Source organism: Ictidomys tridecemlineatus, chromosome 10 (genome assembly GCF_052094955.1).
Source record: "Ictidomys tridecemlineatus isolate mIctTri1 chromosome 10, mIctTri1.hap1, whole genome shotgun sequence".
NCBI lineage: Eukaryota > Metazoa > Chordata > Mammalia > Rodentia > Sciuridae > Ictidomys > Ictidomys tridecemlineatus.
This window is the reverse complement of record NC_135486.1, coordinates 128,509,696-128,524,763: the sequence shown is the minus strand read 5'-3', so window position 1 is coordinate 128,524,763 and position 15,068 is coordinate 128,509,696. Positions and strand designations below refer to the sequence as shown.

At 52.0% G+C, this 15,068-nt stretch overlaps 1 protein-coding gene across 3 annotated transcripts in view; it reads left to right on the top strand.

Annotated features, from left to right (window-relative positions):
• The window catches only part of Prkcb (protein kinase C beta), a 306,972-nt gene that overhangs the window by 132,641 nt on the left and 159,263 nt on the right, over positions 1 to 15,068 (top strand). For all 3 annotated transcript variants that reach the window (XM_078024201.1, XM_021725544.3, XM_078024200.1), the window contains exons 4-5: positions 9,152 to 9,263; positions 10,602 to 10,730. In XM_078024201.1, coding sequence (XP_077880327.1) covers positions 9,152 to 9,263; positions 10,602 to 10,730 — 241 coding nt within the window. The remainder of the gene's footprint in view (positions 1 to 9,151; positions 9,264 to 10,601; positions 10,731 to 15,068) is intronic.

The window sequence follows — 15,068 nt, the reverse complement described above, 5'->3', positions numbered from 1 at the left end:
CAAGATCGTCACCCCATTACATTGTCCCCTTTCAGCGGTGGCTTGTGTAATTACAGCTTCTAACGTGACACTCATTTCAGTTCACACCACCTCGGCCCACCCAGCCTCAGTGAAGCGTTCCCTGCTCTTCTGTCCCTGGGAACAATTGCCTGGCCTCTTGTTGGTGGCCGGGGGCTTAGCCTGGTGGCACCCGTGAGTTCCAGCATCGGGGTTCGAGCCTTGAGATTTTTTTTTTTTTTTTTGCACCCTAACAAATTTTCCTCCTTTCTACTTATTCTTTCCTGCCTGCTTAGGTAATCACTTCTAGTGGGCTTCCTTGTGTCCTTCTGTTCCTACAAAGTGCAACTAGTTAAGAATATACTCTCTCATCCAGACTCGAGCTCACATGAAAGTTGGCAACGGATATACATTCTTCATTACCTTGGTTTATTTTCATTGTTTGGAAATTTCCAGAATAATATATCCCTGTTAGGGGTGTAGCTCAGCATAGAGCACATGCTCAGTCAGTGCAAGACTCTGGGATCAATCCCCAGAACCAAAAAATACATGTGCATATGCGTGTGTGTGTGTGTGTGTGTGTGTGTGTGTGTGTGTGTGCACATATGTATCCTCGATTTATCCTGGTTTGAATGTCACTCAATATATACAAGTATCAGAATATCATGGCATCCCATAAACATGCATCACTTTTATGTATGTTCAAAGGATTCTGATCATTAACCATTCAGTGATTAAAAGGAAAAATACATCCTTGAGTTTTTTTCCCCCCACATTTGCACAGAGAATGTCCTTATTCTTCTTCATACCTGAGCAGCCACCCGTGGTGTGACATTTAAGCAACTCCTTTCCAGTGACACACACTTAACTTGATGTAAAGTTTTGCTATTGTAAATGAATAACCATGCACATACAGTGTTTCCTGGAATCCAGGAAAAAATCCTGAGAGAAACAAGAAGATTGGGTCAAAGGGGAAAAGCATTTGTGATTTTGATAAATAGTGCCAAATTGCCCTCACAGGGTAGCACCAACTGGCCCACCTGGGGGGGATCACACTCCTCCCTTTCCCTCAGCGTCTCGCCTTCCCCCCAGCTTCTCCCCTCCCCCCAGCTTCTCCCTCCACCAGCTTCTCCCCTCCCCCAGCTTCTCCCTCCACCAGCTTCTCCCTCCCCCAGCTTCTCCCCTCCCCCAGCTTCTCCCTCCACCAGCTTCTCCCCTCCCCCCAGCTTCTCCCCTTCCCTCCACCTTCTCCCCTTCCCCCAGCTTCTCCCCTTCCCCCAGCTTCTCTCCTTCCCCCAGCTTCTCCCCTTCCCCCAGCTTCTCCCCTTCCCTCCAGCTTCTCCCCTTCCCCCAGCTTCTCCCTTCCCCCCAGCTTCTCCCCTTCCCTCCACCTTCTTCCCTCCCCCCAGCTTCTCCCCTTCCCTCCAGCTTCTCCCCTTCCCCCAGCTTCTCCCTTCCCTCCAGCTTCTCTCCTTCCCCCAGCTTCTCCCCTTCCCCCAGCTTCTCCCCTTCCCCCCAGTTTCTCCCCTACCTCCAGCTTCTCCCCTTCCCTCCAGCTTCTCCCTTCCCTCCAGCTTCTCCCCTTTCCCCAGCTTCTCCCCTTCCCCCAGCTTCTCCCCTCCCCCAGCTTCTCCCCTCCTCCCAGCTTCTCCCCTCCCCCCAGCTTCTCAGCAGCAGCCATTGGTATGAACATTTTCAAACTTCAGGAGTTGTCTGTTTCATTTTAGGGCATATTAGAAAATTAAAAAAAGCTGATTTCCATGAATTCACATTTTTAAAAAGTTTTTTAAAAAACAGGTTGATTAAACCAAAAATGACATATTGAGTTAAATGGTATTCTAGGTGGTATAGTCAGCGGTGTTGTAGGTGATCCATAGAGACGCCAAACCTGGACAGCTCATGACCGAAGTTTGGAAAATGTCACCGTGGTTGCTCTTTGTCCTCTTTGGAATGATAAAGCAGGAGCGTGTGCCTCCTGGGGGCAGGGTGCTCTGTGGAGCGCTTTCTCACCACAGCCCATCTGTGAGGTGGGTGCTGTGGTTATCCCCACTTTCTGGACCAGGCACCAGAGACTCAGAGAGGGTGTCGCCTGCCTGGGGTCACACAGCGCACCTCGCCTGTGCTGGTTACTCTTCTTCTGTTCTGAGGTTATTTCCAGCTGGGCTCTCAGTCTGGCCCTGCCCACCCATCTGCTGAGGATGGCACCTTCAGGGGCATTCTTGCCCTGTGTGTCTGGGGAGGACTCTGCCCTCACTCCCTCCTCTGGCTGGCCCTGGTGGGATGCACCTTTGCTTTTGTGCTTTGGTTTAGCCTCCTGGTGCCCGTGGCTTTGCCTCACCCCGGCCAGATTCCAGCCACCTGTGAACAGATCCACAAGGCCACTCAGACTGAGCAAGGCTATTTTAGGTTTGGAATTAGAGGTTTAAAGATTTTTTTTTTTTCGGTTGGTCTTTGATCTGCACTTTCTTCTTCCTCAGCCCTCTGTGTCCGGGGTCAGGTGATGGGCTAAAGATGCTGAGCTGGATCTGCTTGTCCTTTGGTGCCGGACATTTGTCACTATGGAGACTCTGGTGGGGAGTGGGAGTGGGGGTGGGGAACAGGAACCTGAGCGGCCTGTCACTGGCCAGGGCTGGATGTGTATGAGAGGAAGGGTGGCCTCATCTCTGTTAGGTTGGATACCTCGGGAAGGCTGAGGAGCAGCCAGGCAGCAGGTGACACTCAGGTGTCCCCACTCAGCCAGCCGTATTGTGGGAGCCTGGGAAGCGCGGGCTCCAATCCTGGCTCTTCTCCTTCCTTGTGCTTTGTGACCTTGGACAAGTTACCTCTCTAAGCCCCACTTGGCTCACCTGGAATACCAAGACAGTAATGACCCCTCCCGTGCGGAGTGTTAGGAGGACTTATTGACCTGATTCAGAAGGCTTAGCACGGTGCATGGCAGAGAGGAAGTGCTCCGAGGCTGTTGGTAGTAAAAGTCATCATGGCGGATTGTTCTTTGCTTTTATTCAGCTGTCTCCTGAATCAGGGTCAGAAGCGATTGGAAACTTGGAAATCCAGCTGCCTGGACCTAAGCAACCACATGAACTAGCAGCAAGAGGGGTCATTCGAGGACCTTGTGGAAGGCTGATGCCTTGGGGTTGGAGCAATGACCGAACACTGGACCTCCAGGGCCCAGGCTGTGCCAGGCTTGCAGTAGTTCCCAGCCTGCTTCTGAAAGCCCTTTTCACGGAGCCAAATGAGCTCTTTTGGGAGTTTAGGGGATATGTTCACCTGTGGTTGTCCCAGACAAAGGACTGACTATAGGGAGGAGGAGGACGAGCCGAGAAGCTTGCAAGGGGTGAGTAGGAAGGGGGAAGAGTGCAGACAGTAGGGAACGGTGGGGACTGTGGAAAACTGGAAAGCTCATCTCCTGTCTAAAAGAAGGAACTGCTGCTCGGTCCTCGGACATGTGCCTCAGGTATTGACACAACTGGTGATTTCTCAAAACGAGCCGGAAATTTACCTTGTTTAATCTGACATTTCATGACTTTTAAAGATAGTCCAATTTTTTAAGGAATATCCCATGAACCAGCTGGATATGCAGGCTTGATATGGCCTGTGGGCTCCTGATCGTGACCTTTGGCATGAAGGAGGAGCCCGGACTGGGATGGTTGAGGCTCTAGGTGGCCCAGAGGGGTCCACTGGAGCGGCCTGGGGTCAGTTGAGAGCTCAGACTGTAAAATAAGGTGGCGGGGGGATTAGAACAGAGAAGGAGGCCACGTCTCTGAATGGGATCGAAACCAGACCCCAGGGAGAGTGATGGCATAGAGGTCACGGGGCTGGTCCACCGGAGCCCTCTCACCTGGCCTCTGCAGGACCAGCAGCTAAGGAGTTACCGCCCAGCACACCTCGGCCCTGCTGATTGGTCCAGTTAATCCATTCTGATTGGTCAGTGGGCGGAGCCTGTGCCAGAGCCAGTGTAGATACCTTGCTTGACTCTTCTCCGCGGTTGCAGTCGTTGCCACCGTGGATTGGCTGAAGCCCCAAGGAGAGCTTTAGAGGACACAAGAAGGCAGATGGAACAGGAAGACAGGGTGCCAGGCCTCTGAGGGCCATGCATGCCAACCCTGGGATCATGTGACCTTTGTCCCTGCTTCTCTCTGCTCCTTGGAGCCCACTCTAAAAACCAGACGCCTCAGCCTGAAGCTGCAGATCTCCTGGCCTCTACCTGCAGCTCAGCTGCTCAGCAGACTTGACCCTGGAGTCAAGTGTCCACTCTGCCCCAGCCAGCTACAGCCAGAGGTTGGACTTCTTCAAGAGCAAATGTTTAATTTTTATTTGGTACTGGGGATTGAACTCAGGGGTACTGAACCACTGAGCCACATCCCCGCCCTTGACAAGGTCTCACTGAGTTGCTTAGTGCCTCATTGGTGCCAAGGCTGGCTTTGAACTTGTCATCCTCCTGCCTCAGCCTCCTGAGCCACTGGAATTACAGGGGTGTGCCACTGCACCTGGCTAAGAAATCAACTTTGACTAAACTGACTAACTGACTTTACTGACCCTATCTGGCTCTGATCAGTCTTGCGCACAGTCCTGAGTCATTTTTCGGTAACAGCACATCTTTTCTGTAACAGTTCTGGGCCTGGCTCAGAAACTCTCAGAGATGAACAGGGATGACCGGCTTTACAGCTGCCGCACATCTCGCTGACCTCTTAGTTACCAGCTGCCCTGAGAAACAATGTACTTGCTCAGGCTGGGAAGCCGTGTCACCCTTGGTCGATGGCTTCCCTCATCTGTAAACGGATGTGTTAAGCAATAGGTAGCTCATAGGGACGTGATGGGGACTGAATGCTTTAATGCCTGATAAATCCCCTGAAACAGCTCTGGATGTGAGTAAATGCTCCATACACATTACTCTCAATCATTAAATATTGACTGAGCGCCTTCTTTATGTCAAATATCATAATGCCCCGGGGATACAGCACTTAGCAGAATCGCCTATATAATCGAACTTGCGCGAACCATCGGATTGTTTAAGTGCAACCGTGTGGAAGATGTGGCAGAGGAGGACACAACGCTCCCTGTCCCTCCCCCCACTCCCGTTTATTCCTGTGATAAGGTAGTCTTGTCTCCTTCCTTCACAAACGCATCTCCAATACCTAGGAAGGACCTGGCCCTCTGTTAACTGGGTGAGTGAATATGGATGAATGAATGAAGCGCTATTTTAGCTGCCCCTTGGGAGATGAAGTGTTAATGGCGTGAAAGTGGGGAGAGAAGGGGGAAGGGAGAGTAAATTGGTATCAGCACATCTCTGCAGGGGACCAGCCAGGGGACCTTGAGAAGTTACTACTCTTCAGCCTAGGCCCTTTTCACAATGGTTAAAATAGGAACAAATAACACCTTCCACGTGGTGTGTCCCGAGGATTGGAGTGAACCTGAGACACCCAGCACGCACGTGCAGCTCTCAGTATACAAGTTGTCTCTTCCCTCCCCATTCTTGCTGAGGCTGGGAAGTACACTTGATATGTCCTATCATGGGAGGGACATGTGGAAATGGAGAAGGCTCTTGATAGTATTTGCTCAGAACTGCTTGAACCCTTCTCCCTGAGATCTGGCAAAGACATGCTTACATGCAGGAAAACCCACAGAGGCCCTGTATGGTGAGTTGGGATTTCTTCCTAAATCTTAAAGGAGCTGTTTTCTTGTGTACAAGGTAGGTCTACAGAGAGTCAAACCTTAACAGACAGCAAAGTCTTGACTTTTGCAATGTCAGAAAACCCAGAGGGGACCTCAGAAACCAAGAGGAGAGAGAGAGAACACCCCCAGACCCTGGAGGAGAGCTGGCCCAGGCCATTCATGCCAAGCTTCTCAGAGTCAGACCCTGAGACCTGATCCCAGCAGCCTCCTGGGAGAGGTGAGGGAAAAAGATGGCGCGCCTGCCTTTTAACTCCTGTGCAAGCTCCTCCCACTGGGGCCTGGGCCAATCAGGGTCTTAGAATCTAACCAATCAGAGAGAAACTCCTCCTCCTTGGAAGTTGAGTAGGGTCCAGCAAGAAGCCCAGAGCTCCCCCTACAGGCCAATACCAGTGGTGCACGGGGTTTCTTTTTAGGTTGATTTGGAGCTGGCATCCCCAACCTTAAGGTGAATGCTCAAGGGACACGATAGGACACGTTCTATGGCACAGGGCAGGGGACTTTTTCTAGGAAAAACATGTCTGACTTGGTCTCTGTCCAGGAACGGAGACAAGGCTGGTTGAGCTGCCGTTCAGGAGCCTTTGGATTCGGTTTGGCAGTTTCCAAGCTCTGCTGTTGTTACTAAGGCAGCACCGTGAGCAGGACAGGTGGCTGCTGGGGTCCTTCTGCATACTCTGAGCACTGCAGGACACTTCCGGCCAGAGCAGAGTGGACCCAGCCTCTCAAGCCTGGCCGTCCAGAGCTCTGCAAGGGCCAACAGTTCATCTCTCTGACCTCAGAGGTTTGCAGAGCCTTGAAACTGCAGCTCATGGAGAAGGCGCAGGGTGACCGAGGCCGGCAGCAGCTGGGGATTTCCAGGGAGGCCTCTTGAGACAGCTTTTCATGCAACTGGCTTCGCTTTATTTTTAACAACAGCAAAATTCACCCCAGTTACTAGACCATTCTAATCACTAATAGAAGTCCCCAGATGCGCCTCTTTCTGCTTAATCCCTTTTCCACTCCTGACCCTTTTGGATCACTGGTCTGTTTCCTGTCCCCATAGTTGGCCCTTTCCTGGAACTTCCTATAAACAGACTCATGCATCGCCGGGCCCTCTGGTTGGACGTCTTCTCTTAGCCTGGCGCTTTGGGGGCTCGTAAAGGTGGTTGCGGGATCTCTAAGACGTTCCTTCTTATTGCAGAGAGGTGTTCCCTTGGGTAGATGTGCCACAATTTATGTTTCCTCTTTGGAGCTATTATGAGCAAAGTGACTCTAAGTCTTCAAATACAGGTTTTGGATGGACACACGTTTTCATTTCACCTGGGTCTAGATTGCTGGGTTGTGTGCTGTAAAGAGTATGTTTAACTTTATGAGAAACAGCCACACTATTTTCCAAAGGGCCTTGGCCATTCACACGTCTTCCCTCCTATATGAAAATTCCAGTGTGTTTTCTTCTCACTGGTACTCTATTTTTTTTTATATATATATACTGAGGATTGAACTCAGAGGCACTCGACCACTGAGCCCCATCCCCAGCCCTATTTTATATTTTATTTAGAGGCAGCGTCTCACTGAGTTGCTTAGTGCCTCACTTTTGCTGAGGCTGGCTTTGAACTCATGATACTCCTGCCTCAGACTTCTGAGCCTCTGGATATCTTGATACTTGTTTTAATTTACTAAACATTTGGCAATTTCAGTAGGTATGTGGACTATTTTTAAAATTTAAAAATAACAGTTTTCTTAGGAGGACCGCTCATCACTTCAACAACATATAAAATAGTACCTAATTATTGCATCTATTTATTTATTATTGCATCTATTTACTTGCTTCCTCGTTCGCTTTCTGGGTCTGTTACTGGCCTATCAATTTCAAGCACACGTCTCCACCTGCAGAGGGACCTGTGCATTGGCTGAGCTAATGGAGGAAGAGAGAAATAGCTATAGTAAAGACCGGGGTGTCAGATCAGCTCTTGGGGGGCAAACCTAATGCGTGTGCTATTAACTTGGGCCTTGCACTGTTTCACAGGGAAAGCAACTTTTGCACTGGGTTGGGAGAAAGAAGGAGTTTCTTAGTGAGAACCCTGAGAGAAGTAGAACACCTCTGGAAAGAGCAAGGAGGTGCACAGCCCGAGGCCGATGGGGGTGTGGCTCATTTGGGAGTGAAGGAGTTCTGGGTGCTGAGAACTTAGTTCCATGGCACAGGGCAGGAGGCTTTGTCTAGGAACCTGATGTATGACCCGGTCTCTGTCCAGGAATGGAGACAAGGCTGGTTGAGCTGCCGTTCAGGAGCTATTATGTGCCAGGGTCATAGTAATAATAATGCAGAAACTTCCAGTGCTTGCTATGTGCCAGGTGGATCTAAGATCTCTCGATGAGCTAATCCATTTCTTCTTCCCAACCATCTCACCCTATAATGATAGTCTGAGCACTATCATTATCTCCATTTTTACAGACAAGGAAACAGAAGCAGAAAAAGAGGTTCTGTAACTTGCCCGGAGGCATGAGACTGAGAAGGAGCCAGGCAGTTGATACTCCAAAGTCTGTACCTTTAACCATGGTGCGACACTGCCAGGTTGGCACATGCGCTCATTAGTTAGGGAAACCTGTAAAGCTGCTCTAATAAATAGCCCCACAAACACAGTGACTTCAACAAGACAGAAGCTACATGTTCTCTCAGGCGTCAGCCCAAAGGGACAAAGTCCAAGGCTGAAAGGGTGGCTTGGTCCTTTCCATACGTGGCTCCCAATTTGGGTTGCAGATGGTCACTTTCAGTTCCCAGGTTTTAGGGAGGAGGAGAGGGGTCAGGGAAGCTCATGCACGTTCCTTGGAAGGCAATGACCCAGAAGCACATACATATCCCAGGAGCCAGAGCCCAGCTGCTCAGCCTCACCAAGCTGCAAGGGAGGCTGGGAAATGTGGTCCCTAATTGGCTGGCCGCGGCCTCTGCTGAATCTCCAGGTTCTGTTATTGGAGGGAAGGATGGATGTCGGTGGGGACCTAGCGGTGTCTGCCGCAGTTGGCAGATTATTGGTTGGACTTGAACTTTGTTCTGTGGGTGATGAGGAACTGGCAGATGGGCTGTGGGTGGGGGGAGGTAGGATTTTGTGCCTAGACTCGAGTTTTAGATCACTCCAGCACTTGTTTGGAGAATAAAAGGGAAGGGGGGGGGAATAGGAAATTAAATCTGGTGCCTGTCACTTTGTCTGGCTGTCTCTGAAGTCCCTGCTACAGGTAGGAGCCAGTCCCTTGGGTTCTTGGGGGTCCGTTGGGGGCTTTACAGGCTGAGTGTGTGCTGGGGCGGAGCTGGAGTGCTCAGCTCTTATTCACTCCCTGGGTGACCGTTTGTCCCAGGGATCTAGCTCAGGTCCCAACAGGTGTGACGAATCCAGGGAGGCCCCTTTCCATCCTTGGTGACATTTCCATCCAGTGACACTCGGCATAGCGTGGCTCCTGGGCTTCCCACACTGACTGGCTTCTTTTGGTTGTTGTTTCTCTTGACCCTTAGGATCCCCGGAGCAAGCACAAGTTTAAGATCCACACCTACTCCAGCCCCACGTTTTGTGACCACTGTGGGTCCCTGCTCTACGGACTCATCCACCAGGGGATGAAATGTGACAGTAAGTACCTGCTCTCTCAGGCAGCCTCGATGACACGCAGAGGCAGCGGGAAGGTCTGCTTCCTCATGGTTTGGGGGTCAAAGTGTGCAGCACATTCTCCCAAACCCTGGGAGGGGTGAACAGAGGGCGACGGGATCGTCCGTGGTGTGGACCACAGGGAGGCCCTTCCTGCAGCTGAGACCCACAGATGTGTCCAACAGCAGCAGGCAGACCTCCCTGTGCCCGCAGCGCCCGGGGGTCTGTGCGGGCAGGGGGAGCCAGCGTGGTTCTCTGCCAGGCGGGGGCGGGGCAGACTCCTCTCTGTTAAGCAAAGGTCTGGTGGCCTCTGGGGCTTGAGAGCTGTGGCTTCAGAGGTGCAGGGAGGCTCCAGGAGCTGGTGGCTCCCAGGGGCCAGTTGGCCTGTGTAGCTGAACAGTCACAGGGGTTCTGAGGCCCAGAGGACAGCAGGAGGACCCTCAGGGGCAGAGAGGGGCAGGAGAGAGAGAGTGGGATGGGTGAAGAGTGCGAGAGTCAGACACACACACATTCACACGTGGACAGACTCAGAGGGACAGAGGGGACACAGAGAGCCAGGCACACAATGCTGTGTGGCTCAGCTGAGAGAGCCTCGGGCGGAAGGAAAGACGGACAGAAAGACTGGGACCAACACAGAGGTGTGCACGGGCCTCGTGATGGAGAAGACCCTAGGGACAGAGACGGGAAGGCACATGGGAGAGGGAGACAGAGAGACGGAGAGGCAGGGGGACATGGAGGGAGAGGAAGAGACCGTCGCAGGGGCAGAGACGGACAGACCTGCCCCCTGGTGCAGCTGAGGGGGCCAGGGGCACAGAGGAGCAGGGATCAGAGCCAAGGGAGATGCACAGATGCAGGGACAGGGGGACAGAGATGGCGCAGACTCAGGGAGGGCTGCAGAGACACCCGTGGGACAGCTGGGACCTCCAGCGAGATGCAGGCGAAGGCCACCCTGGTGCGCTCTGCCCCAGGAGACGTTCCTGACGTCACCGCGCCCCGGACCCCTGGACGTGGGGCTGATGCTCCCGGCAGGGTCCCGGGGCTCACTTCCTTCTCCGGGGCAGTGGTGGTCACAGCGATGATTCACGGCTGTGCCAGGGTGGCCCGAAGGCCCCGCCCTCTGCCCTCAGTTTGGACAACTCTGAAGGTGGGGACTGGGGAGAGGGTTGGAGAGGCCTTTGGGTGAGATCCTGGCAGGGCCCGCTGCTCACTGCCTCCAAGGAAGAGGAGCAGGAAGGCCCAGCCGGCCCCAGAGGGAGGGGGCAGACGTCGGGGTCCCCGCCCGGGCCAGCCTGAGCCGTGCCCTCTCTCTCTCTGCCTTCGCAGCCTGCATGATGAATGTCCACAAGCGCTGCGTCATGAATGTCCCCAGCCTCTGCGGCACCGACCACACGGAGCGCCGTGGCCGCATCTACATCCAGGCCCACATCGACAGGGAGATCCTCATCGTGGTCGGTAGGTGGCCCTGGGGCTTCTGCAGAAGCTCCCCACCCCCCCACCGTCCTGGCCCAGCTTGACCTGGGTGTTTAAAGAGGGAGGATGGTGGGTGGTCGGGTGGTCAGAGGGGCCGGAGGGTTGTGATGCCCCCTGTCCCTGGCACCGGGTGTCCTTAGAAACTGTAAGCCCTCAAAACTATGATCCAAGCCCCTCTGGGGCCTTGAGCTCAGAGGGGGACCCCCTGAGCCCCCTGGACTTCTGACTTTATTTTTAAAACTTTATGATTGACATATAATAATGCTGTGTATTCCTGGAGTACAGTGTAATATTGTGGCACATGTGCACAATGTGTAATGATCAAATCAAAGCAATTAGCATATCCATCACCTGAAATTTTCTCTGTGTGGGGTACGTTCCAGGGGCTTGTAGCTTTCACAGGATTCCCCAGTACCTTTCTATCCCTCTTTCCCATTCTTCCTCTCAGTATCGTCAGAGTGCAATTCTATTTCCTTTATTCAGGTAGTAGAGAAGGGATGCTTGGTTCTTCCCCAAGCATTTCCAGCCCCGGGGGGGTGGGGGGTGGGGGGGTGGGGGGAGACCATTGTCTTGATGTTTGTCACCAAATTTCAGAGACTGCTATGTCTTGGAGAGGAGGAGGTAGGAGGTGTGAAATCCAGGACGCACCCTGGGGCTTTCCATATAATTTAAATGTTTTTCTTTAACCCAGTGGAGGTCCTTCTAGTGGTCTCCGTTATGCTATTCTGGATACTTTTTGCCTGTTTAAAATACTTAATAGGAAAGAAGGAAATACAGTGTAGGGGAGAGGTCAGAGACCAGGCGAAGAAAAAGGGTTTTGTCTGTTGCTCACGAGGTCAGCCCTCAAGACAGACTTGGCTCATTCGAAATTGGAACTCCGCTGTGCTGGCCTGTCGGGTGCTCAGCCATAAGCCATGGTAAAACCAGAGCAGATGGAACTAAAACTTTGCAGGAATTCTCTCTTGTAGGCTTGCAACACAAACTGCTGTAGACTTTACATAACTAATTAATATAAACAAGATTTTATGAATCGGTAACTTAGAATATTAGTCATGGAAGGCAGTGGTGTTTTGCAAAAATTGGTTTGTTTCTAAGGTCCCAGAATGGTTCCGTAGCTCTGATGTGCTGAGCCCAGGGTTGGGAAGGGCTTTACTTAAACCATATGAAAGTCGAAAAAATATCCTGGTAAAATACAACTCCTCTTTTAAATTGCAGTTTGTGAAGGTGAGCTTTTAGACAACAGGCACTGCATGATGTGGGAGGAAAGAAAGAATCTGCTTGGCCTCCCAGGAGGATGCTAGGGGGGCCCAGGGGGAAATCCTGCATCTGCAGGACCCAGGAAAACAGTCCCTGTCCCTCACTGTCTAAACCACCTGGTACCCAAGGTTCAAAAAATGAAGCTCTTCTTCCCTCTAGTGTCAACATCTGGGAACTACAACAACTCAAAAATTTGCTGCAGATAGAAAGGATTGATTGGGTGCACAGTGCACAAATCCTTTCATGTTCTCTTTTCCAATCCCACAACAACGTTGAAAGATATCTGTCTACTCTGTCAGCTTTATAAATAAAGCATCCGAGGCTCAGATAAGTTATACTGCCAAGAGCTCACAGCATTGGTCATGATAAAACAACAGCTAACGTTTACTAACGTGTCCATCATTAATGCAGAGCGCTTAGAGGCAGTGTCTTGTTCAAATTTTTCAGCAGCTCTAATGAGGAAAGCGTTTTTATTCTCCCCAGTGGGAGGTAGGCTTAGAGAGTCACAAACGCTTTCTCGCCCAGGCCTCTCTGGCTCTTCCGTACTGTACTCAACACTAAGTTACTCTTCACCTCATTTTTGTTCCTTGAATCCCTCCCCCCCCCCATATTATTGGTTCTCTTTGTGGTTTGGGTAGAGCACTCTGATGGACCGTCTTTGGGGAGTCTTGGTTCTGATGTGGGGATTCAAGTTCTTTTCAAGTTTAAGGTCAATGTCTGCCCCTTCATCATAGATACACCATGGGCTCCTCTGGACCAGGCCCTGCAGCACTGAGGAAGTCCTGCTTGGGGACAAGGGGACTGGTCTGTCACCCTCTAGGTCAGGCAGTGCTATGAGATGACTGTGTCTCCAAAACCCACATATTGAAGCCCTGAGCCCCAGTGTGGTGGTATTTGGAGGTTGTTAGGGAGCTAGTTAGTTAGGGTTAGATGAGGTCATGAGAGAAGGGGAGAGAGAGAGAGAGAGAGAGAGAGAGAGAGAGAGAGAGAGAGAGAACTTTGGACCCTTCCTAGCACAGAGTGGCCTTGTGGTGTGTGTTGAATTGAGCACCTCACCTCACCGGGACCCCAGAAGCAGGTGCCGTGTTAGGACTTCTCACTCACCACCAGCCCCCAGAATGTCCCTTGTGTTATCTTGGGAAATCCCAGCATCTCCAGGGGTCAAAGGGTTTCCAACCCCCTGGCCACTGAGACCCTGCTGGTAGGTCTGCCCCCGCGTTTCTTGCAGGTCACGATCGGAATGGAAGTGGGGTCGGATCCTCTTCTTTTAAACACCCGTCCGTGGCCTCCTACGGTCTTCAGGACAGGCTGAATCTGTCGTGGTGGTCTTAGTCTCTCTCTTGAGGCCTTTCCATCTGTGCACCGTTCTCTCTCTCTCTCTCTCTCTCTCTCTCTCTCTCTCTCTCTCTCTCCCTCTCTCCCCCCTCTCCCTCTCTCCTCCTCTCCCCGCATCTCTTCCTCTTCTTCTGGAGCTCAGCTCATTTGCAGGTATCCAGACCCACCTTGTGCTGGGAGTGGTTTTATGCTGGGTTCTGTCCCCAGCCACCTCCCCACAGAGCGCTGGCTCCATGCGGGTGGACGGGGTTTCTTTGTCTCCCCCCTGATCCCCAGCACCTGCTGCGGTGGGCACCTCCAGACATCTGTGGGCTCAGTTCAGCCCTGTGACGGGACAGACGGCTCAGAAAACCTCCCAAGTCCATTTTGCCCGACTTGGAGAGTGTTTATTTAGCCTGCCAGCCGGGAACTGCTCCCCGCAGGACCCAGAACTGTCTGTGCAAGGAACAGCCCCGGGCCTGAGCACTTCAAGGTGTCTAAAGGCAGAAACCACATCCAGGTCGATGTCGCTCCAAGCAGGGGACAGAAGCTGAACCGAGCAGTTAGCGAGACCATGCGACGGGTACATTGGTATTTCCCACGGGACGTTCCAGGTTGGCTTAGCGGCCAGCAAGCAGAAGGGAAGCGGGTCAAAATTACCCTAGCTGAGTGCAAGTTGGAGAACGGTTACCAACGTCCAGACAATCCATCTCTGCCAGGGTACACTGCCCCAGAAGAGTGGGAACCAAAGAGAACAATTTTACATGGTGTAAGAATTGCCCTTTGGTGCTGCCCAACATGCTCCGCTAAGCAATCGCTGACAGGTACGGAGGCGGGCGCTCCCATGCGAGAAGCAGGTCTCGGTTGACAGGGAGTCTCAGGGTAGAGTGGAGTCTGGTGGGCCATTGCCCACCTAGCCAGGCCCATAACAGTACCCTTCTGTTTTTATCAGCTTTTTTACTGCCGCTACTAAAAGGATCTCACCAGAACAATTTTAAAGGAGGAAAAGTTTATTTGAGGGCTTCAAGGTTTCAGAGGTCTTAGTCCAAGGAAGGCCGGCTCCATGGCTGGCCTCCAGGGGAGGCAGGACATCATGGCGGAGGAGAGAGGTGGAGGGAAGCAGCTCACGTGGTGATCAGGAAGCAGAGAGACAGACTCCACTCTCCAGATACAAATATACACCCCCACAGCCACGCCCCCAGTGAGCCACTTCCTCCAGCCACACCCACCTGCCTCCTGTCACCACCCAGTTAATGCCACCAGGGACTAATTCACTATTAGGTTAAGGCTCTGACCCAATCATTTCTCCTCCAAACCCTCTTGCCTTTTCTCACGTGGGAGCTTTGGGGGACACCTCACATCCACACCGTAACACTTATCCACATAATAACGGCCACCCCTTTGTTTATATTCCCATGTACATCACAACCATATTCTTAGCGGTCAAAAGTCATGGTCATGAATTCATACGCACCTTTGCCTCTATGATTATATCTCCCAAAGTTGGGGCTGATTCTTTTTTGGCAGAGAGGTACTGGGGATTGAACCCAAGGGCATCTTCCCACTGAACTAGATCCCGAGTCCTTTTTAATTCAAGACAGGGTCTCACTAAGTTGCTGAGGGTCTTGTTAAATTGCTGAGGCTGGCCTCAAACTAACTTGCAATCCTCCTGCCTCAGCCTCCTGAGTCGCTGGGGTGACAGATGTATACTAAAACCCCCAGCTGAGATGATTCTTAAAAAAAACAAAA